Here is a 21,484-nt window from a genome sequence, read left to right on the forward strand (position 1 = left end):
CTAACTTGTTCCAGGTCACTGCAGCCAGGAAGTACTTATAGTTAGCAGTATTGATTGGCACAGAGACTGAAACGAAGACAATTCCTGGCCTTTCCCCCATGTATTTCTGCATCCTGTGTTCTAAAACCCCATCTAGGCTAACAAGCAGATTGGATTTCAATCCCTACTGTAGTTTGTTTTTTTTGCTTTCTACCATTTCTGAAGGTTGATATCATCTTCTCTACTAGCATAGGGTTTCTTCAAGTGCCGAGGTTTTTTGCTGGACTTTTATTCAAATAAATTTGCACTTCTAAAGAATCCTTTGTTTCATTAAGAAACTCAGTTGAACAGCATTCTTTGAAGTGTCCACTGTTTGTTCATCATTTTTTGCACAGTGAGCAATGTGACTCGAGGCCAGCACATGGTCCCCATCCTGAATGCACTGAAGGTGAACACGGCAGTGTATGGCAACCACGACTTTGGTAATGTCAGTTGTACAAAATTGTGATCTGATTCTTTGATGATGTAAATCTATTTCAGTCTTTGGAAAAAACGAAAATCAAACTGCAAAGAATGACTGAAGATGTAGCTAATATGAGTGCAGTGACATTGAGTTTCTTTTGTTTGGATGCCTTCTTGGACTCGCAAATTATATCAGACGGTGTACCGTGCATAACACAGAACTCATAAAGGGATAATTGTGTTTAACGTTGCATGAAGACTTTGGAGTTGATGAGCTGGAGGACATTGTGCGGGATACCAACTTCCCCTGGATGATCAGCAATGTCATTGACAACTTCACCGGTCAACCGCTGGCAGACGGCCTGGTCACACGGACTGTCACCTGTCAGGGGAAGAAGGTAACACTGCAAAAATGTCCAGGTTTTTCTGAGAGGCACATACCCCCCCCCCGATAGATTTATCATCGCATTGTGTCAAGACAAATTGCGCAGTCAATACCATGGAGTCAATGTAAATACCATTATTAGTCTGGCTTTATTGTACCCATAGATCATTCCTATGATATATTTATCACAGGAGATAGAGTGACTGATATTCACATGAAGAAATTGCCATGAACGCTGTGTTTACTATAAGTACATGTACATTTAGGCAGAAACCAAACAAGCTGGACAAGATGATTAACAGTTTCATGATTTTGCTCTGTCAGTTGAAAAAAAATCGGAATTTTTCCTACAAAATGTTTTTCAGATTGGTCTGATCGGTCTTGTGGAAGAGGAGTGGCTAGTTACCTTGGCGACCATTGACAGAGAAGACCTGACCTACCTGGATTTTGTGGAGCAAGGCACCAAACTTGCCCAAGAGCTGAAACAACAGGTTAGGAAGGAGAGGATAGGGTATGACGTCTCAGGATGTTTCCAAATTTCAGGATTTTTGACCAAAACATGCAGGGCGTTGAGAAATTTAATCATCAGGTTTGCTTGTTTTTTACACTGTGTGTAAAAACACCACGTAAATGTACATATACATGTACAAGGTTAACATAATCATTCTGAGCTGTGAAAAGCTGCCACAACCCCTCAGCTGGAGGCTTTGTGGATTTCTCTTTATGCCCTGAACATCACCCCTGAATGGATCACGGCCTGCAGATGGCTTGTAGGTCTCTGGATTAGAGGTTTGAGCTTGCATGGTGTAGCCAGAGAGGACAGACACACAAAGGAAGCAGGGAATTTTTTCTTCTGTCCTCAACACCTAGTCTTATCTTCTTTTGGGGGATTTCTTGTCCAGTTGTTGACCCAAAATATGCTCGTTGAAAACATCTGGGAGAGCACTTTTTGCTCGCTGGCCTGCTGTCTTGAACTGAAACGGCAACAAATCATCAAAGAAAACATCATTTGTGACAGCAAATCCTCCCAAAGTCTGGCAAAATTTGGTTTTGAAAGAGCTGTTACACTGAGGTTTCTGCCTTCGATGACAACACACTTCTGCTAGTAAATATGCAAATTTGCTAAAGCTTAAAAATTAAAAAAAAAAGCACCAAAATACTCTTAACCACTTGCTGCCGGGATACCCGTTTTCGAGTACATAGATAGTAATATATGTCGGTGTAAATGTCCATTAATTGAAAAATAATGAATTTTTGAAGATTTTTGAAAAATGAAAAACACCCGTATGTGTGCACTGCATTTTCAAACCACCTGGCAGCATGTGGTTAAAATGGAACAAACGACATTGAAGATTTGGTTTTATAGGACAAAATGGATAATTTACAAGAACTGCACTAAGAAATTACATGTACTGGTACATTGCATGGGTCCTCTTATAGACAGTGAAGTGGATTGTGATATTCTGCCAGTGCAGTTCCCTGTGCCCCCCTCCCCGCTTGAGTGTAGAAAAAAAAAAACTAAAAATAAAGCTGGAAGAAGAAAAGGAATGAGAAGTGAAAGAAGTTCAAAAAAACAGATGAAAGGGGACTAAATCATCAAGTTGCTTGAAAATACTGTGGAATCAATGGCGATGGTTAATCATTTATCATTTTCCTGCTGAGTGCTGTGCCCCCCCAAATTTGCCCCCTTGACCAAGTGCCTTTCTACCCCACCTCTCCGTTCAATATTCTGGCCATGCCTATGGTCATTACCACTGCTCGCGGTCATTGTCACTGCTCTTTAATGGACAAATGGCTTGCCACGCCCCATAAACCTTATCTAACAAGTTCGGCTAGTGGAGTTTTTAGTGAATAGTTAATGCATTGTGCAGCGCTTAATTATATCAGATACAGATGCATTAGTGAGTACATGTACATTTACCTGTGTATCTGACCATATTGCAGGGGATGGACTACGTGATCGCCTTGACTCACATGAGGATGCCGAACGATGTCCGACTGGCTGAGAATGTAGACGACATTGATCTGATCTTGGGAGGTCATGACCATGATTATGAAGTGTTGGAGGTACCTAGTTGCATTATCTTGTGTAACATCTTTGAGGGATATGAATGCTGAGTTGTACAACTGACTAAGGGGCCATTTTTTTCAGATAGAAACTTCTAGCACAAAAGTAGGGATAAGGATCCTCTGTTGAGTTCTTTGATTTTGTTGGGCTGTCAGTTATGTTGATCATTAAACTATTTTGTGTTGAAGAGATACGTGTAGCTTGGGTGATACTTGTTTGTAGTGGACATGTCTTGCTTATTGCATTCACATTGTAAAAAGGACCTAATATCACTACACAAGTATTTGCATCGTCACCAATTAACGGTGGTAATTGATGAGTTTCCTGCTAAATTTGCCCTATGCTGAGTAGTGTTTTATTTCTAATTCACATATGCATGTATGAAGGCATTGATACGCATTCTTGAATCTTACAGTTTTGTGGAAAGGGATAAGTTTCCAGTGGATCTTCTACAGTAGCTGGCCAAAAAACAAAAAAAACCTTATAATTATCAGTGTCAGTCACAGTGCCTTCATTCAAAACTTTACTCACTTGACCATCTAACTAATGAAATCAGGTTTCACCAGTAGTAACCTATGACTTTATTTACAAGCCATCAATCAGTCAATAGCTAATCTTGTCAGAAATATTCAGGGACAGTTCTAGGCATTAAGGAGTGACAGGCACAAGTCGATCATGTTTCAAAATGTTTTATAACACATGCACGTTTAGCAGCAACAAGTGCAGACCTTTCAGAGAAGCTTATACTGTAACTGGAAGAGCCCCATGCTCCATTTAGAAGTAGACATACATGTACACTGTACCAGTTGTTGTGTAGGTTAATGTACTCTTTTTACAGGTTAATGGGAAATACATTGTGAAGAGTGGCACAGACTTCAGGACCCTGTCTCGCCTAGAGCTGACCTTCACTGATTTTTACCAAACCAGCGTTGAGGTGGAGCGAATTGATATCACGTCAGAGATCCCTGAGGACGAAGAGGTGAAGGAGATAGTCGGCACTTACCAGAGTGAGTCCTCGGGGTCAGAGAGTTGATATGTTGGCCGGGTTGACAAATGAGCTTTCTCCTGGTTCGGAGGAAATCAGAGATATTGAACTTTGGTTGGAGTCTCTTTAGTTAAGGCATTGTAAAATATCTCCCCCCCCCCCCAAAGAAAGGGACAAGAAATAGGTTACATGCAATTTGAGACATTAATTAGTTGGAAAAAAATGCATCTGAAATTCTGAGACAAGTGAATATGTACTTTATACTGCTTTACAAGTGGTCTTGCTGTTCTCACTGTTTTTCTTTGTGTTCCAAGTAGCAATCCTCTGTCAATAAGTCTTGTTCTCCCTTTCCCCATTTGCTCCGTCAGAATTTGAAAGAAATGTCCGTAGATAGCTTTTTTATCTGCTGCCAACTTTTTTATTCTTCAGTGTACATGTACATGTATGTATCTTGAATAACATTTTTCTGCTTGGCCTGTGATGGATGATACTTTTCCAAAAAGTGTTTAAAAAATTGAATTAGGGTGGTTCTGTGTTCTTGAAGAACAAAAAGAATTCCTAAATCATTGAAAACAACTTGTGTACATCTCCGTTTCACAGATGTCAACATTTTTTCTTCCCCTTTAATGCAGAGATTCTTGGCAAGGAGTTGGAAGGAACACTAGGCAACATTGAAGTGGACTTGGATGCCAGATTTGCTTCGATTCGAACCCAGGAAACAAACCTAGGTAATAGACTGTATTCATGTGTCGGCCATCTTGAATTAAAAGTGACGTTAACTTGTCATTTGGTGAACCTAAGATGAAAAATAACAGCAACAAAATAAAACTTCATTACGCATTAATGGCTGTTAATGTTTAAAATAATTTGAAATTTGTGATAGAGTTATATCTGTATGGTTTAAGCCACATTTGAAGTAAAGGAAAATAGGCTTGGGCCTGTCACAAGTAACAGGATGAATAATAACAAAAGGAACACTCTTGTGACTTCCGTTCAGACTGGAGGTGTTGTGTTGGTCTTATTGAGTCTTGTAATGGTCTTCAGTGATCTTAACCACAACACCAGATTATTGGCATTAATTTCACTCACATCATAAAGAATGTCAATCTCGGTGTTCTTTCACCTGTCTTATTTGAAATTTCCACCTAAATTTTCTCTCGTAGGGAACTTTGTGACCGACATCATGCTAGCCACCTCTAGCGCCGATGTAGCATTGCTGAATTCGGGGACGTTTCGATCAGATATGGTCCACCCAGCTGGGAACTTCAAGAAGAAAGACCTGATGTGCCTTCTGCCAATAGTGGACTCATTGATTGTGCTTCAACTCACAGGTACATGATGGAGTAGATTGGACAGTGAGCCAGTTCATTATTCCAACAGCACACGCCCAAAATCAAGCATGTCCAAGACCATTCAGGGACAGCAGTGCATGCATACATGGTCTGTCCTATCGGCACGGCCATACACCAGGATACAATGAATTGCTTGCTTATGTGCTCTGTTCTTGAATGACCTTGCCCTTTTGAAAATACAACTTGAAAGGGGATGCAACTACATTATTGCCTCCAAGTATGGTCTTCACGTGACATCAGTTGTTGCTATTAATAATCAGTCTTTCTGTGACAATTGAGAATTGACCTTTCATCATAACTTGCCTTTGTATTCTGTTTTGTTTGTTTGGTGGGTTTTTTTTGGTGGCGGCAGGCATGCAGTTGTGGCAAGCTCTGGAGAACGGTGTCTCCCAACACCCCAAAAAGGACGGCCGCTTCCCCCAAGTGGGTGGCATGAAGTTTGGCTTCGACCCCGACGCCCCACCCGGGTGTAGGGTAGATCCATACTCCATCAGCGTCGGGGGACAACCACTTTCCCCGAGTAAGGTAAGACCAGATTTGGATCAGGTCCAAGAGCCCTAGGCCACAGGTACTAAATCCGTCAGACTTTTCTGTCTTCTTTGGTACATGTATTACGGGAATGAAATGTTTAGAGAAGACCATTGCACTGATGTACTTCAAATCCTGACGTCGATCTTACTGGTATACTCAAGACCATCAAAAGACCCAACACAAGCACAGTCACCAGTTAAAGGGTACACAGTGACAGAGGAGTGCTTCTGTTGCAGTTGCTTTGAAGAGCTTTGTGACTTGAACTTAGAAAGGAGGCCTGGCTTTGTTCCTGTGGAGTCTTGTGATAATCTTAAGGGGTCTCGACTGCAACACTGCAGACTTCATGACGTCTAGGGTCAGCTGGCTGTAGTCAGTTGGTGGGTTCAGCGGGTATAGCTGTCAAGAACTGTTGCTTGCACCGGGCAGGCGCCAGTAATATACTGGTGGTTGCTCTGTTTATTTTGAATCGTTCCTATTATTACAAGTATACCACTTCAAAGAGTCTTTGTCCATTCCCAATGTACAGGTGTACCGGTTGTGTACCAAGGACTATGTAGCAGAAGGCAAAGATGGCTATGACGTCCTCAGAACCTGTAAGCACTTGTCCTCGGTGGAGGAAGGACCTGTCCTCTCCACCATCGTACAGAATCACTTCCTGTCTGTCCGCATCGTCAAGGGCCTCAAGCCATGTCGGTCAGGGCACAGACAGAGTCTCATCAGCCTCAATAGGTGAGGGGGGTCTCTGGAGAGACCCAAAACTTAATCTCTTCTTCGGCTTCACCTTTAAAGGTCACTTTCTTGTGAATTAGCCCGAACAGTTCTGAATGCTCCAGTTTCAATGGAACATTTTACACATCACAGTGGGTGTACGTTAAGACCTCACATTGACGTTAACCCCCTACCTCAGTATAACAGGGTCAATGCCACTCTCTCCCTGGATATTGTAGGGCTAAAATAGGCCCAGTCACTCATTTGCAAAAAGTTAGCTCAAAGTAGCCTCTACTGACAAGTATTTGGAAAACAAAAAAGTGGCCACATCTCTTGCATTGAATGTAAGGCGATTCCATGGTAACAGAATCACATTTGACATATTTTGGCACTGGTCAAAGTGGCAAACAAAGTGACACTAATTGAATGATATAGTTTCAGTTCATTATCAACGTCTGTAACATTCATAATGAGCAAAGTATTTATAAAACATTCAAACTGTAACTTAAAAGTAGGTGTGAAAAGAAGTTCATCAGTGGTTATTTTTCTTTTTATCTGGTTAAAGTATTTGCACAGCTTCAGATTTGACATGTATTAAAATGTGTCAAAAATAAAGTTGTTTATTTTTTCAAACTGCTTTATTTTTTTCCCCACTAGACTTTGTAAAGAAACCCAAATTATCAATGTTTGGAGAGACCTCGGATGATGATGACAGATTTGCTCTGGTTTAACCATTTGTCTGCTGTCTTTGTCCCACTTTTTGAAGACGGCACAGTCTGATGCGCCAAGCCAGCCTGGACATGGCCGAGAGGGCGCAGTGCATCATCGCGCCCCACATAGAGGGACGCATCTTCCACCTCACCCAGGAAGAGCGCCACCGCCTGGAGGACCACCAGTCACAGTTCTTGCAGGCGTACAAAGACGAGCTCGAGATCCGGCTGACGGACACCAACAACACTCACATACACCATACCGGTATGGACCAACAGACCTGAACTCCCAAGGAAGCCATTTGATCTTGTTCATTGAATCTGTTTTATAAATTGTTAACATTTGAGTTGGATGGTATCAGACTATTTTAGCATTCATGTGGGTTCCAAGCCTCCTTTTCAATTTTTGTTTTATGTCTGGCTTAAAAAAACTCAGGTGTACCGGGTATTTTATTACAAATACATGTATAAATGTAGTCATCAGGAATTGACAGGAAAGTTGACAGGAAATTTCTTCATTTTTCTTCAAAGTAATTCAAAGTCATTTTTTCATTGATGATTTCAAGTTCCCAAAATGAAAAGTTGCCGTCCCTTTCCATTTAATTAGGCACAGCATCCACTGCCAACTGGTTTCTTTACAGGCAAGCCGTTTTTCGGCCAGTAGCTCTTAATCCCCCTTCTACCAGCTGATGAGGTACAGGCCCAACCTCTTCCAAAGGAGCCCTCCGCTTGGAGATCCTTTGTGTTGGTGCCTACTTGTTGGACTCATTGCTGATGAACCATTGGGTTTCTTTATCATTGGCTTAATCCTACCCAGCTGGTGCAAATCCCTTTAGAACCTCTATTCATCAGTGGAGGGTCTGGGAAGCAGACTCTGATAAGCTATTCGTTTCTGTGACTTTGAAATGCCGACAGACCATAGGCCCCTACCGGCCTAGAGGGGCAGTAATGCAGCCTGAGGATCATACTGGCCAGAAAGTGGGCGGGCAGCCTCAGCCTGTAGAGAAATCGGCCAGCAGTGGACACCACGCCTTATGGCTGATGCATGAATGTGGACTAATTATGCCGTGTCGGATGGAACAAAGTCCAAATGATGTACTCTATTATGCAAAGCTCAAGTACAACATACAAAGAAATAGGAGTTGGTTTACTGTGAAGTGAGAACCACTTTATTGTAAATGTTTGAATAGTGTTGGTAACACATAACTTCTGTTGGAAACTTTAATACTAAGCAAGAAAGACATGTCACTTTCTTGGGTCTGTGAATATTGGGTTTTTTTTCCTAAAACAAATGCTAAAGTTCGGTGAAAACATCACCTGCTTTTACAGAATTTCAGAGTTAGTTACGCCAGCCTAGTCAGTCATCTGCTTTCTCTCGTATCATCCAAATATAAATAACTGACCTCTCTCTTCCATGTGCAGCCACTTCCACCTACCATCGCACCCTGACCACACCCATCCCCGAGGTTGTCATCTCCAACACAACCCCAGACAGTCTTGTCGAGGATGAAGATGAGATAGCCACACCTTCCTCCTCATTTGTTGCTATCTACGACGACGATGAGATGAGATGCATGTGGACAGCTGTAAAGCAAGATGATGTGCAAGAGGTGATCCTAACATCTCTGATGAGCTGTTTACAAGTTGAAGTCAGATTTACGTGTTTCTAGAACCTTCGGTTTTGCAATCATGCATTCGCATTGAATTTCTCCGGACCAATTCACTGCTGCTCTGTAACATGTTTTAGAAATAAATATATTTTAACATGCATTTGTGGAATCTGTGCTTCATATATGAATTAAATATATAATGTAAACAGTTGTAAATTTGATGGTCAGTCTTCATGTATGTTGAAATGCAACTTGAAGAGTTTTAACAGTTGATATGTTCATAGTTGCAGATAATTAAAAATTTTTAAAAATATAAAATTACGTTGAAATCCTGTCATCATCATATTTCTCTGGAATTTAGGTGCAAAGGTTACACCAAGAGCAGTACGTCAACCTGAATTTCATGTATGAGCAGACGTCCGCCCTTCACGTGGCCGCAGAGCACAGTTCATTAAGAGTGGCAGGGTACCTGCTGCAGGAAGCCAAGATGGACCCGGACATCAGAGAAGCCCAATTCAAGGTTACAATTTCCTAGCCTAGCCTTTCCTTTCTTGTGTGGACCTGTGATCATAAAGAGGTCCATGAGGACCTGCATGGGTCCTCACTGGGTTTCTCCTCTTCCACAAGAGCAGTTTTAGAGGAATGTTAGGTTTGGGTTCTTGTACCGCAAAATGAAGTAAAACAACATTTGAGGAAATCATGTTGAAAAGTTCAGGCGAAAGATTGCTCATAGCGCCAGCAACATTACTTTCCTGTTTCTCTGAATTTTCTTAGAACTACTTGAAAACAAAGGAATGTCACACAAGTTACGTAACTGAAAAATGGGTTGCTGCTGTCTGGATAGAAACTGTTACTTCTTTAATCTTCAGTCCTTGGATGATGACCTTGCTTGGAATCTCATAACTTGGTTTAGCTGTGAATTGGCTTGTCAGTTGTGAGGGTTTTTCTCAGAATTAACCTTACGGCTTTTCCTCCTGAGCCCCCAGATTCCTAGCTGCATTCCTCTTTGCTGAAGTCTATAATGGTATCTTCTGTAGGAAGAAAGATTACTGTTTGGAATTTTTTGTTTGCGGGCCCAAAATTGGATGCTGTGTACCATACAAAATTTCCTGATGAGTTTGCAAGAATTGTTATCCCGAGGAAGGCATATTCCCTAGCTTAAAAAAAATTCAACACCATATGTAGATTTTGCTAGTCACAATATTATAAAGTAAATAATATTGGCCATACTAAAATTTCAATTTCAAAATTTTATCCAGCTCTGTTTTGATCAGATTGTAATGTCTGTCCATTTCAAAAAATGTTCTTCTGACAGAATACCCCATTGATGATCGCTGCCATGAAGGGTGATGTAGCAATGGCGGAGCTTCTGATTTGCAATGCAGCATCTCTGGATGCCATCAACCAGGAGGGGAAATGTGCCAAAGAGTTCTTGTCAGAGGGATCCTCAAGTCAGTTGGCGAGCCTTCTCACCGTTCCAGGTGATGCCAGTGAGGACACAGCGGCCTCGAAGAACGGAGCGGTGCTGTAAGTGCAGGCCAGTCAATGAGCTTTTTAACTCTTTGCGCTAGGACAGTCCAAGAGGATGCAGGGGTGATCTGCAACAATCTAGTCGGACCAAACAACCAGGAAAAGTGGAAGTCTCCGGAACTTGTCAGAGTCAGTTGATGACCCCTCTAATTCTCCAGGGCAACCTTGAGCATCCCAACAACTAGGAAAAGATGGAGCTGTGCTGTTGGTATTATTTTCCTGAATAATATTCAAGTCAGCTGATCGACCCTGTATCTGGCAAGGATAAACTTCATAGGCAACCCTCCCCCACACTTCAGCAAAACAGGTGGAAAGTTTTTGATGTTCCATTGGTTGAGAGATATAAAGCTATTGAAACAACACGGGAGAATATCAGTTTCAATGTCTGTCAGGAACATTTTGTGCACGTAATGCCAAAAGAAAAACATTCTGAGAATATGGAACGGAAAACTGGTTGATTCTGTTTTCTTCGAAAAGGATTACCAGTTGTGTCTTAGACACAGTATTAGACAAGACAAACGTATGTACGCTATTGCCACTGAATGGTTGCTCGGAAGATGTTTCGAGACATTTTGGGGCCCTTTTCAATTCCTTTTTCCTAAAGAGATCTTTAATATTCACAAGATGTTCCTTCAGATTTACAGGGTTTTGCCCTTGCATTAAAGGGCAAGCATTTTCATTAAAGAGGCTTCAAACTTACAACTTGGGTTTGTTTTACAGTGGACTTTGAATTTAGTTCCCAAGATCAAAGTTTCGGGGTATTTTGACGCAAGGTATCTGTGTCGTCAGGATTCATTGTACATGCACCATTGAAAGCCGTTTGTTCAATACAGTGAACCACCAAGAGGTTGCCACAGAAAGGCCAATTTTGGCAGTGTATTGTGGAAAATGGTAGACAAGTTCTATTCACCAGCTGCTGTGTGGGGAACTTGGTTCCTGTTTGTCATGGAAGAAAATAAACCTTTCTTCTTCTATTGCTTGAAATGTTCCAATCTGTCAATAATTTCCCCCAAGGTGTCCACTGACATGCAAATCACAACAAGGCGGCTATGCTTTTGTTAACCGTAAACTTGACAAAATCGCCTCTCCCTGGTAATCTGTTGGTAGAGCACTGTATTGTGGATTGTCCCTTTTGTGAGGTGACAAAGGGATTGGAGACAGCATCAACATATGGTAGGTAACCTGTTTTGTATAACTGTGATGGAGAGTAGCACATCATTTCATTGTTGCTGCTACTTTTTGTGCATTGCTTAAAATAGACCTGCGGTAAAACAATGACAGCATGCTTTGCTTACAATGTACGCTTTCCTATGGGGGCTTGATGGATCGCGTGCCACCTTTCTGCCACAGGAAAGCACGCATGTAAACAACCCATGACGTCATTATTTTACAAATCTATTGACTTTTTAAATTTTTTTAAAATTTATTTTTTACCCATTCTGTGGTTGGCCCACTGAGGCTTCTTTTAGGCTTTTTGCATGTTGAGCATATGCCATTTGAACTGTTAGTATTCCTATATTTCAGCAATAAGATATTATGGTTTCATAAGCAGCTCAGCCAATGCCTGGCTACTGTATTCAAGAAGATTTTTATGACTTGTAAGCTGTTTAAAAGTGGATTTTTAAAATGTATTCTTTGAACGATTTCCCTTTTATGTTTTATCTTGCTGTTATCATTTCATGACATTTTGTACATGCATGTTTATATTATACACCAATTACATGTACAACTACATCTACTGTATAGTGGTTGCACTGTTTCTGTCACTTTAACTCACTCTAACCAAATTAAGAAATGGCAAGTGTCATATTTTCATTCATATTTTTATCCTGCATTCTCCAGGTACGCTGGAACAGTATAGAATGGCCACGTTTCAAAACAGTATTTTTTGTACTTTCAGTAGTGGTGCTTTCAGTGTGAACATTTCAGTGTGAACAGTGTGAACTTCACCGTGCCAAAGCCACTTCTGGCGTCCACAGCAGGCTGGAGATTTTCAACACGGTCAATGATTAATGTGCTGTTGCAATGGGGGAAAATTATGGCGACCTGGCTTGCACTTTGACATCAGTTGTGCATGTACAGTAGGTGTGTGGAAGAACACATTTTCATGTAATTGATTGTCTGTGCGTTAAGAATTGGAATTGAGGTGTTACTATTCTGAACAGTAAGGAGATTTAAATTATCGTCGCATGTTGGTTGCCAGATTGTGGATGTGTTGGCTGTACTGTAAGGTACATGTATCAAGAAAAATGTATTCTGTGGGAATGTCGTTTGTTATTGTTCAATTATTCCCCCTGTTTCTTTGATACAGACGTCTTTTTCTTCTGGAATGTGTTTTAGAGACAATTTGAACCTTGCAGATGTTTCCAAAAAGAGTTATCCATGTATGTGGAACATTCCAACTCAATTGAAACTCAAACTGTAACTAGTTGCGACCAAATACTGGTACTTTCCGGTATGACAATTGAATGTCACATTTTATGCCATTCCGTCCAGAAACTTTTGCAAGAACATTGACTCAAGTACTTACTGAACATTGTGTGTGAAGATGTCAAATTCTGTGTACTTTCATTCAAAACTACACGTATTAACGCAACTGCTGAACTGTTTATCACCCCAAGAAAATGGTTGCTGTAACTCTTCTTGTTAATGTCAAGGTACTAGAATTTGCATTTTACAATTTGATAGTCTTTTTTTTTCCAGAGCAGCTGTTCAAGAGGGTGAAATTGGTAGCTTTTACAAGTATTTCAAGAAAAAATCTTGCACAGCTGTTCAGGCAAGCATGTTTGAAATATTTGCAAGTGCATTTATTTATCAAAATATGATATTATTTATTCCAACCTGTACAGTGAATTTCTTTTTAGCTGTTGATATACAGAGGCTTACTTATATTTTAAAAGGAAAAACAGAGTTATACCAGTAATTGCATGTATTTTGTGCAAAATAAAAATGTTAACCGGGTTTAATAACGTTCTAATGTGTGTGTAAGCAATGGTTGTCCATCAATGATTTATGAGCACAGCTTCAATGCTCATTTTACAGAACAGGTCTCCAAATCTCACAGCTGCAAACCTCTGCCTTGTTCATGTGCATCACCTATTTTTAGAACAAAGTTGTGATAAGAACCACAGGTACATGTACCTTCCTTTTTTTATCTACTGGACCTGTATGGTTCAAATAAATTCTGAAGGGACAACAGAACACAGACTTTCTAACTGCATTGGACAACACAAGTTTTACATGTATCAGCCTGCAGATCATAGCACTATTACATGTACATGTACTTTCAAGTTACCGACATAAAAACAATAAATTACTAGAATACATTTTACACATGTTTCACACAGAAATTATAAATTAACACAGAAATTGTCTTTTTGTTACCCTTCAGTTAACCTCTTTTATGATACTGTGGTAGAGTTCAAACATTTCTTTCTGTCCCCCAAGTCCAATTCTGTGAATTCTGCACACTTCATACACTGATACACATCCATGAATGAATTTCTAAACAATACATAAAACATGTCACATGTTTAAATTTGCCCCAATTTGTTAAAAAATGTCCACAAACTTCAGATTTATTACATGCATCTCTCTTGATGAGGTCCTTCAATATTCCAATGGGACAGGCCCTAAGTGAAGAGTGTCCGAGATCATTTGAAAACTGCAATATGCGAATGTGAAGTCTGCCCAACGCATGTTTTCTTCTCCAGTGGCTTTGTCCTTTTGAAAGACTGACCCCACCTCAAGACTGCTCTCCTAGACGACCCTTTTAGTGTTCGATTGTCCGATACTCAAATTGGCCTGCATTCTACATGTACATGTATACTAGGGATCAAATAATGATTGCCTATGTGACATTCGCAGGTGCTCTTGTGACCCTCTTGTGCACAGCAGCTCTCATAAAAAATACTCTATATTGTACATTTGTTGCTTTGACATAGTGCACTGTTTGCAGACTTCCAATACCTACTAATCTGAATTTAAACATAGGCCTACAGTATGCTGCACTTGAACTCGGCTGGATTTTGGTGGGTTTGATTTGCGCATACATGTACCTGTGACATCTGTCCAAATGTGACAGGACTTTTTTCATTATTTTACCTCGGAACAGGTTTAAATATTTTGCTCATTGTGCATTTGCAAAAGTCATTAAAAATGAAACAAATTAGTGTAACGGAATCTGCACTTTTTTAACCTCTTCCCAGCATTGCTAGCTTCTGGTTCGTCATTTCTTTCCTGTGAACAGGGATCTACGGTACAGTACAGTAGTAAACTTTCCAGAAGGGATTTATTGACAGATCTGGAGGGAGGTACATATACCCCCTCCCCCACCAAAACTTTGGGCAAAATATTTTCCTTTTAAAATATGAAAGAGGATTTTCAGGGACGTTTCGGTCCCACTTCCAAAGCATAGGTCCAAAAAATGTAGCCCTGTCCTTCAAAACGGCCATAAAAGGTTTTAAAATCCCCCTTTTTTGGCTGCCCCACGGCTGGCAGGCTGCAGATAATATTTTTGGTGGGCTTTTCTGTCCTTTTCAAGCCTGTAAAAAGTGGACATGAAGTCAGCTGGAAACTGCCCCAGGCAGTCCCAAACATCAATACCACATCTGTTAGCTGTCAAGCAAAAGAGGGTCATCCCAGTGAACGAAGAGGCAGCTACCAGATTTCTGCTCTTGCAATGTTTTCATAAATCTTGGCTACCTCTGGGGCAGTGGCATCGGGCTCCAGGTTTCAATGGCTTTGGTACACCTCCTGCTTGGGAGACACCTACTCAAAAAAACACACGCCCATCTTTTTTCCTTTTGGCATTAAACATCAAATCTGGTCCCGTGGGGCAAATGTCTGCAGCGTTGCTTTACATGTGGTGCCAATGTTCAAAAGCTACATGTACATGTATTCCAAGATCCCACAGCTTAAGATGGCACCAAAGTATCAATGTGGCCAAAGTTTGTAAGATAGCTCAAGGCATGCCACACTGATCTGATTCTCAATGAGAAGTCTTCCATTCGTAGTACTGCCAGTGTGAGTCCAACTGAGGATTACACGGGGGGGAGGGACTGAATTTGGCAGATTAAGCCACATTAGCAGAGTGCAATCCATGTGCAAGTCATTATGAGTTGACCTCGTGTCAGAGGGCACTGGAACAAGGAGCAACAGGTCATTTTTAAGGGTCTTCCACAGTGCGAGATGCTGAGGTTGTATTCAGTCTCGTTAAGAACTGGGCTGAAGATGGCACTGATCTAACACTGGGAACCTGTGAGAACAAACTGTCTTACATGTGCATGTAAATCAGGCAAGAGTTAAAGATTTTGTCAAACAGGTGTATGCTACAAGTATCAGGGGGTCAGACATCGGGCGAGGCGTGGTCATAAGTCCGACCGAGCGGCCGTGCTTAGCGGAATGGCCTTCATCTCGCTGCGCATGCAGAGGAACTCGCCCAACACCGTCATCAGGGCTACGCAGACGATGTTGACTAGCCACCAGGAGAGGGTGTGGGGGAACTGCCGGTTGTAGGCCCAGCAGGCGACCAGGTGGAGCATGTGGACAGTCAGGGCGAAATCCGTGCACTGCTTGGCCCTCCCGACCGCCACCCACAATCCTAAGGCACTGAGGATGACAACAACAGCAACACAGATCAAGATGAAGTCCCTACTTTTAGAATTGGAATAATTGAGGGTGAGCTCTAATGCATCAATCTTTCCAGGAAATACATCACTAATGAACAATATCGAAACTGGTAATTTGGGCTGTTAATGTTCATGTACTATTTTGAACCGTCATGTCCCGTACATGGGCATGTTCAGAAAAATGCAACACCTTTCTGCTCCAAGCGGGAATGAGACAGAGAAGGCATGTATTCACAGGTCCTTTATAGTGGGGGCTCACCATGTGTGCACATACATGTACACACTGGTTCATGAGAGTTTGACACTGGCCATGCTCAGCATCCGTGGTCAGTTTCTGTGTGAATGCACGTGAATAGTCTTCAGTGAGCAAGGTTCAGACACGAGCCTGCTGGGAAAACTTCCCATCACAGTTTCTCTCCGCTGGTGGAGGTGCACATAAACTCAGGGTGGAATGGATGCAGAAACACTGCAACATACATGTAATTGCTGAAGGCATTTCAAATCCCATTCGCAAATTACAATGTACGTATATCATTCCTCCTCGTGACATCTCTCGAAATCGTGTATGGGAACCATTCATATCGTTTCACCTGCACTGTGTTATTTGTCTTGAGCATCAGTCATGCTTCAAAGATGGCGGAGCACTTTCAAAGGACATTCTGAAAGTATGGCAGTATTATGTTGTTTGTCTACCATAGTTTTGCAGTGGGGGCTGCACAGCGGCAGATTACAGCGATATGGATCGGAGATTTTGAAAGCAATAAGTGCGATGCTGACAAAAGCTAAACGGGGAAGGCCAAAGTGGGTAGGCCTAACAGAGGACGAATATTCCATTTTCCAATTAGGATTATCTACACCCTCACCACACACTGACACCCTGGCCTCTAAAACTATCTTCAATTTCAAAGAAGTAGTTCTAGTCTCGAGATCTTAATCTACAAGATCCAGCTACTAAGTACAAGGAACTGTTCCAATTTGACATGAGAAAGCAGAAAGAATGCAACACTGAAACTGTGACTTACCAAGTTAGTGAATTCAAGACGTACACTGCTACGATGGTTCTGCCCTTGGAACTCCCAAACTCTAAGCACTGTTCAGGAATAAAGAAATCTCTGTCAACAATTTTTTCGTGCATGTATGTAATATCAAAACACCACCACCTTAACCCTAACCTCCTCGGCATTTGTACTAGAAACCTCACAAAGTTCAACAGATCCAACTTGCCTCAAGAAGTCAATGTAATTACTGACACGTAACATAGCCGAATCTGTTAAACTCCAACAGGTCAACAGTGTTGAAGTTTGAGTTATGGACAGGTCTCTGCAGTATACGGGGGACTTGCAGAGTAGCGATACCACACCAACATGAAACTACTAGCCAGTCATTCTACAGAGCAACACTGTATGTCCCCATTCAAACATTCAAAACAGACCTTGTGTGAGCATATTGCTGTTCCTGAATGACCCCTGGTGTGCTTCGTTTCGGGCATGCTCTGTGTGCAAACCAAAACTGGTCATTCAATTTTCTGAAAACGAGGCCCCCAGATTGACTAACCTCATATTTGAAGACCTGGTCTAGAACCCTCGGGTTATCCAGGATCAGGTCAATAAGGACCAGCCAGAACCCGTAGCAGACGTAAAACGTGCACTGCATGCTGACAATCTGGGAGATCAGGAGAACGGGATCCCAGACGTGACTCCGAAACGACCCGACCATGGCGAGGAATAGGATGTCGGAACTGTGACCTTTCAGCGGTGGGTTACCGTCTATTTTACATCAGCGTAATGTTTCACGGTGAGGAATCTGTTATCACTGCTTTTTACTGATGACAAATGCTCAACACTAGCAGGACTATTAACACCAGTCAATGTGGATCATTTTGCCGACAGTATGCCCATCAACCACAGGCCCACGCATGAGACAAATGCTGCTCTGATGTATCCCAGTGACAGAAAATTATCAAATCTGCACGAGAACAAAACACACATTATTTTAAAGAATATTTGTTAGCAGGTTACACCAATTTCAATGAAATTGGTCCATACATGGAGGAACAAATGGTCAAAACAATGCTTTTGGTTTACAGTTCATGACAATTACATCCTACAAACACTACATCAATCATGTCATCGCATAAATACAACTACATGTAGGCCTAGTATAAGCACACACATGTATGTACATGGACATGTATACTCATCATGGAGGATGTTCCTTCCTCCATGTACATATATATTCACCAACCATACTTACCAGCTTATATCAAATCTTCTCAACCAAACCATATATGAACGAACTCGTATCTGCAACACCAGACACGTCATAAAGATTCCCTAAACCTGCGTCCACGTTTCACTTACCAGCAGTGAACATAATTTCCTGAGTAAAGTTCACCACTTTGTGAGTGAGTCATCGGCGTATCAAGACAGAGGATACGCCACGATTAATCTGTCAGGAAGCAACACCGCCCTCTTGTGAGTGTCGGTTTCGTTTGCGCTCCTACGTACCGCTATAGGGTACTGAACCAATTCTTCAAGCTCCTTGACAATAGTGTAAACTCAACAAAGTTTGGAGCCCCATGGCAGGCAACTGAAGTTCCTGAGGCCTCTCAAACAAAAAACAGTGTGTTGTTTGGTCCTTCAGATTTCATTTGATTGCCAATTAATAGTAGGATAACCAATGATTTTTTTTGATTATCCGCCAAAAAAACAAACTCGATCACCCCACAAAAAGTGAATGTTCCCGCGTCTTCCCAGCTGCTATTTTTCAAATGACATCCCTCACCTTACGAGGCTCTTCTAACAAATTTTCAATTACATTTTTGTCTGCTTTACCCCCAGATGGGTGCCCCTGAATCTACAGAGATGATTCTGGGCCATAATGACACAATCCCACAATTTCTTGTTCCAAACAGACCCTTCTTTTTGAAAGAATCGGTGAGGGGTATTTTGTAAGCGCTCCTGCATGGCGGAGACCTTTCCTTGAACTGGCCATGGGACACTGCACCAAGTTAAGAGCAACGGCATGACTAGTACCGTACATGTACATTGTACATACAGTACACGGTATCATCTTCAGAAAGGTTGAGTGCGTTGTCAACGTTATTTTCAGCACCCATAACCACATTTTTGAGGAGGAGGCTATTTTAAAAATATTTTTTGGTTTTATATGTTTTTTTAAAAGATATTTCCAGAGCGCCACACCTGTGACAGTTTAGGGCATGTCATCTGTCGTTCAAGAGGCTTTTTTCTATTTTTCTTTGCATCTCAGCTGCTTTTTAATTCATTTTAAGAATAAATATCAGTAACCTATGTTCAGCCTGTATGGCCTGGTTCACTTGACCCTTCCTTTTGTGTAATTGCCTGGCGACACCCAGGGTCGTAGCTAAGATTTTAGTCGGGGGCACCAAGGGGGCATCAGCACCTTTTGGGGCACCAGCTTTCAGTGGTGTTTGGTGGGAGGTGTTAGCCTTGTTCAATATCCATTCATCTGTTTTTAGCGGGGGCACATGGGGGGCACTGGGAATTTGTGGGGAGGGGGCGTGCCCCGCAAGCCCCCCCCCCCAACTCGTAGCAACGACACTGGCGACACCCCGTGGATTTCACCACACAGCGTTTAGGGTCATTTTAAGGGGCGTGTGGGGGCTAAAATCGGGGCTTTCTATACCATTGAAAAAGAAAGAAAATAAACATGTTCCCGAGATTTCTTATTAAGCACGCACTTTAATTGCAAAATACCCCCTTCTGTGGGGAGGGGGAGCCTAGTCCCCGCTGACCAACCTGGGAACCGCCAACTGTCAGTGCACGCTTCATGACTTAGAGATCCACCGAGTTTTGTAACGCTACTGGCCGGTGACAAGCAGGCTTTACACACAATAATAATATATTAGCTCCGACAGATAATACCCAGATAAACCCTAAACACACAAAGCCCTCAGTTATGACTAGTTGCCTTGAACTTATGAGGCATTGAAATGTTGGAGAGTGTCCTAACGCCAAACACAAGTCACAAAGAGTCTTATTAGTTGAACCCTCAAAGAACCAGGTTTATTTTGGACCTGCCAGCCAGGAGGGGGAGAGGTTCTGCCCCCAAGAACTCGGCTGTACCACAGTCATTTTTTTACTTGGTGTGCATTGTAAAAGCATTCTTTCCGGCGCTTTTCCATGTGTACGTTTCTTTGGTGCGTGGCGTATGCGTAGACAATGCGTTCAAGCGCGCATACGGTTTCAATTTCACGGAATCGACACCATGATGAGTAGCCTGAGCTCTTGAAGGTTTGCATGGTGGATGATGAACATAACACACGTGTGCGTTGTGTTCATTTGTCAAAATTGCCCCGGGAGCGATTTTGATACCCAACCCTTGGCACAATTGTTGACACGCTTACGGAAAGGCGCCTTTAGGCCGCATAAAAATGCATTGTTGATCATCCATTTTTCTTTTAAAGAAAGTGGAGCCGGTACTTTATTTTTTTTTATGTATAGGGCCCTTTTCCAATACTCGATTCGGCTCCATTCAGGCTCCAATTGCTTTTTTTTTTACTTCCTGACTTTGAAGTTGTAAGTGCAATAGTAAGTCTGATAGTGCAACAAAATAAGTAAGACGCAAAAGAGCCAAACATTACAGAACTTCAATTTAATTTGAAGGCTTCAGGCCCACTATCGGGGATTGGTTTCGAAGACGAAGCCTGAGACGGAGACAAAGTTGAGTATTGGAAAACGGCCTAGTACTGCTCAACAATGCGGCACAACATGAAGACAGGGTATACTTGTCGGTAATTAGAGTAGTTGTGCTGAGTGAAAGAAATAGGTCCCTGTTTTTAATGGGACCCCAGCGGGACCGATGTCATGCCGCCACTGAACTGGAAGTGAATCACTGCCATCTAAATCTTCATCCTTCATAAGCACTTATAAACAAAACAAAAAAGTGGACTGGGCGTTTTGGTGTCGGGCGGGGACGACCAACAACTCTTTTTCTTTTCTAATCATTGCAAGTGTGAAGTTTGAACATTTTTAAATGGTTAGGGCAAGTGCAAGCCTACATACACGCTAGCCTGCGTACATTGAGCTCCGTAATGAAAAACGCTTACATTCTGGCTGACCTGTCTCGGAAAAATGCGCGCTGCTTAAAAAAAGAATTTTAGTTTGTCAAAAAAAAAATTGGCGTCAAAAATGGCCACAACGAGTTACTCTGAAAACTCTTAATAACCCTCAAATTTACAAAGAGCAGGGTTATTTGGGCCCATCTCACAGCCGGGGCTGGGTTGCATTCCGCCCCCATGGGCTCTATTAGGGCCGAAGAGGGAGGGGCGTCCGACATTCACAAGGGGGACAAAAAAAAGAGGTGAAACCGGAGGTTAGATACCATGGGGCATGCACAGCTAGCTGAGAGCAGCGGGAGAATTAGGGAGGAAAAGATATGTATCTGAAAAACTAACAAACAAACAAGATAAGCGAGCAGATCCAATGTCGAATCATACCAGAATCGATTGTATTTTGCACAGTCTATCTACAAACAGTTCAAAATCTGTACCT

At 41.9% G+C, this 21,484-nt stretch overlaps 2 protein-coding genes across 4 annotated transcripts in view; one reads left to right on the forward strand and one right to left on the reverse strand.

Moving 5' to 3' along the window:
• Positions 1 to 13,289, forward strand: part of LOC110988384 (uncharacterized) — a 25,539-nt gene extending 12,250 nt beyond the window's left edge. For both annotated transcript variants that reach the window (XM_022251828.2, XM_022251827.2), the window contains exons 4-16: positions 375 to 461; positions 700 to 839; positions 1,192 to 1,317; positions 2,771 to 2,893; positions 3,733 to 3,901; positions 4,512 to 4,607; positions 5,043 to 5,210; positions 5,584 to 5,756; positions 6,289 to 6,491; positions 7,237 to 7,445; positions 8,603 to 8,790; positions 9,152 to 9,310; positions 10,106 to 13,289. In XM_022251828.2, the coding sequence (XP_022107520.2) occupies positions 375 to 461; positions 700 to 839; positions 1,192 to 1,317; positions 2,771 to 2,893; positions 3,733 to 3,901; positions 4,512 to 4,607; positions 5,043 to 5,210; positions 5,584 to 5,756; positions 6,289 to 6,491; positions 7,237 to 7,445; positions 8,603 to 8,790; positions 9,152 to 9,310; positions 10,106 to 10,321 (2,057 nt within the window). In that variant the 3' untranslated portion in view covers positions 10,322 to 13,289. The remainder of the gene's footprint in view (positions 1 to 374; positions 462 to 699; positions 840 to 1,191; positions 1,318 to 2,770; positions 2,894 to 3,732; positions 3,902 to 4,511; positions 4,608 to 5,042; positions 5,211 to 5,583; positions 5,757 to 6,288; positions 6,492 to 7,236; positions 7,446 to 8,602; positions 8,791 to 9,151; positions 9,311 to 10,105) is intronic.
• On the reverse strand, positions 13,094 to 18,407 carry sys1 (SYS1 golgi trafficking protein). Of its 2 annotated transcripts, none has more exons than XM_022251831.2 (4): positions 18,311 to 18,407; positions 17,505 to 17,915; positions 16,973 to 17,040; positions 13,094 to 15,930 (listed from the first exon to the last, which is right to left on the reverse strand). In XM_022251831.2, exons 2-4 carry the CDS (start codon positions 17,664 to 17,666, stop codon positions 15,690 to 15,692), a joined length of 471 nt encoding a protein of 156 aa, XP_022107523.1. In that variant the 5' UTR covers positions 17,667 to 17,915; positions 18,311 to 18,407; the 3' UTR covers positions 13,094 to 15,689. The 2 variants fall into 2 exon arrangements, with proteins under 2 accessions (XP_022107523.1, XP_022107521.1); XM_022251829.2 differs by having other exon boundaries at positions 18,204 to 18,407.
• Between the last annotated feature and the right edge of the window lie 3,077 nt (positions 18,408 to 21,484).

This window comes from Acanthaster planci, linkage group LG06 (genome assembly GCF_054643075.1).
Source record: "Acanthaster planci isolate LZ-2023a linkage group LG06, COTS_SCS, whole genome shotgun sequence".
In the NCBI taxonomy this organism is placed as follows: Eukaryota; Metazoa; Echinodermata; class Asteroidea; order Valvatida; family Acanthasteridae; genus Acanthaster; species Acanthaster planci.

What these genes read in the sequence shown, in the direction of transcription:
- sys1 (XM_022251831.2), bottom strand. Translation starts at nt 17,666, where the DNA reads ATGGTCGGGTCGTTTCGGAGTCACGTCTGGGATCCCGTTCTCCTGATC. An exon ending in ACCAGGTCTTCAAATATGAG is followed by an intron (nt 17,041 to 17,504) that starts GTTAGTCAATCT and finishes ATTCCTGAACAG; the next exon opens with TGCTTAGAGTTTGGGAGTTC. An exon ending in GTCTTGAATTCACTAACTTG is followed by an intron (nt 15,931 to 16,972) that starts GTAAGTCACAGT and finishes TGTCATCCTCAG; the next exon opens with TGCCTTAGGATTGTGGGTGG.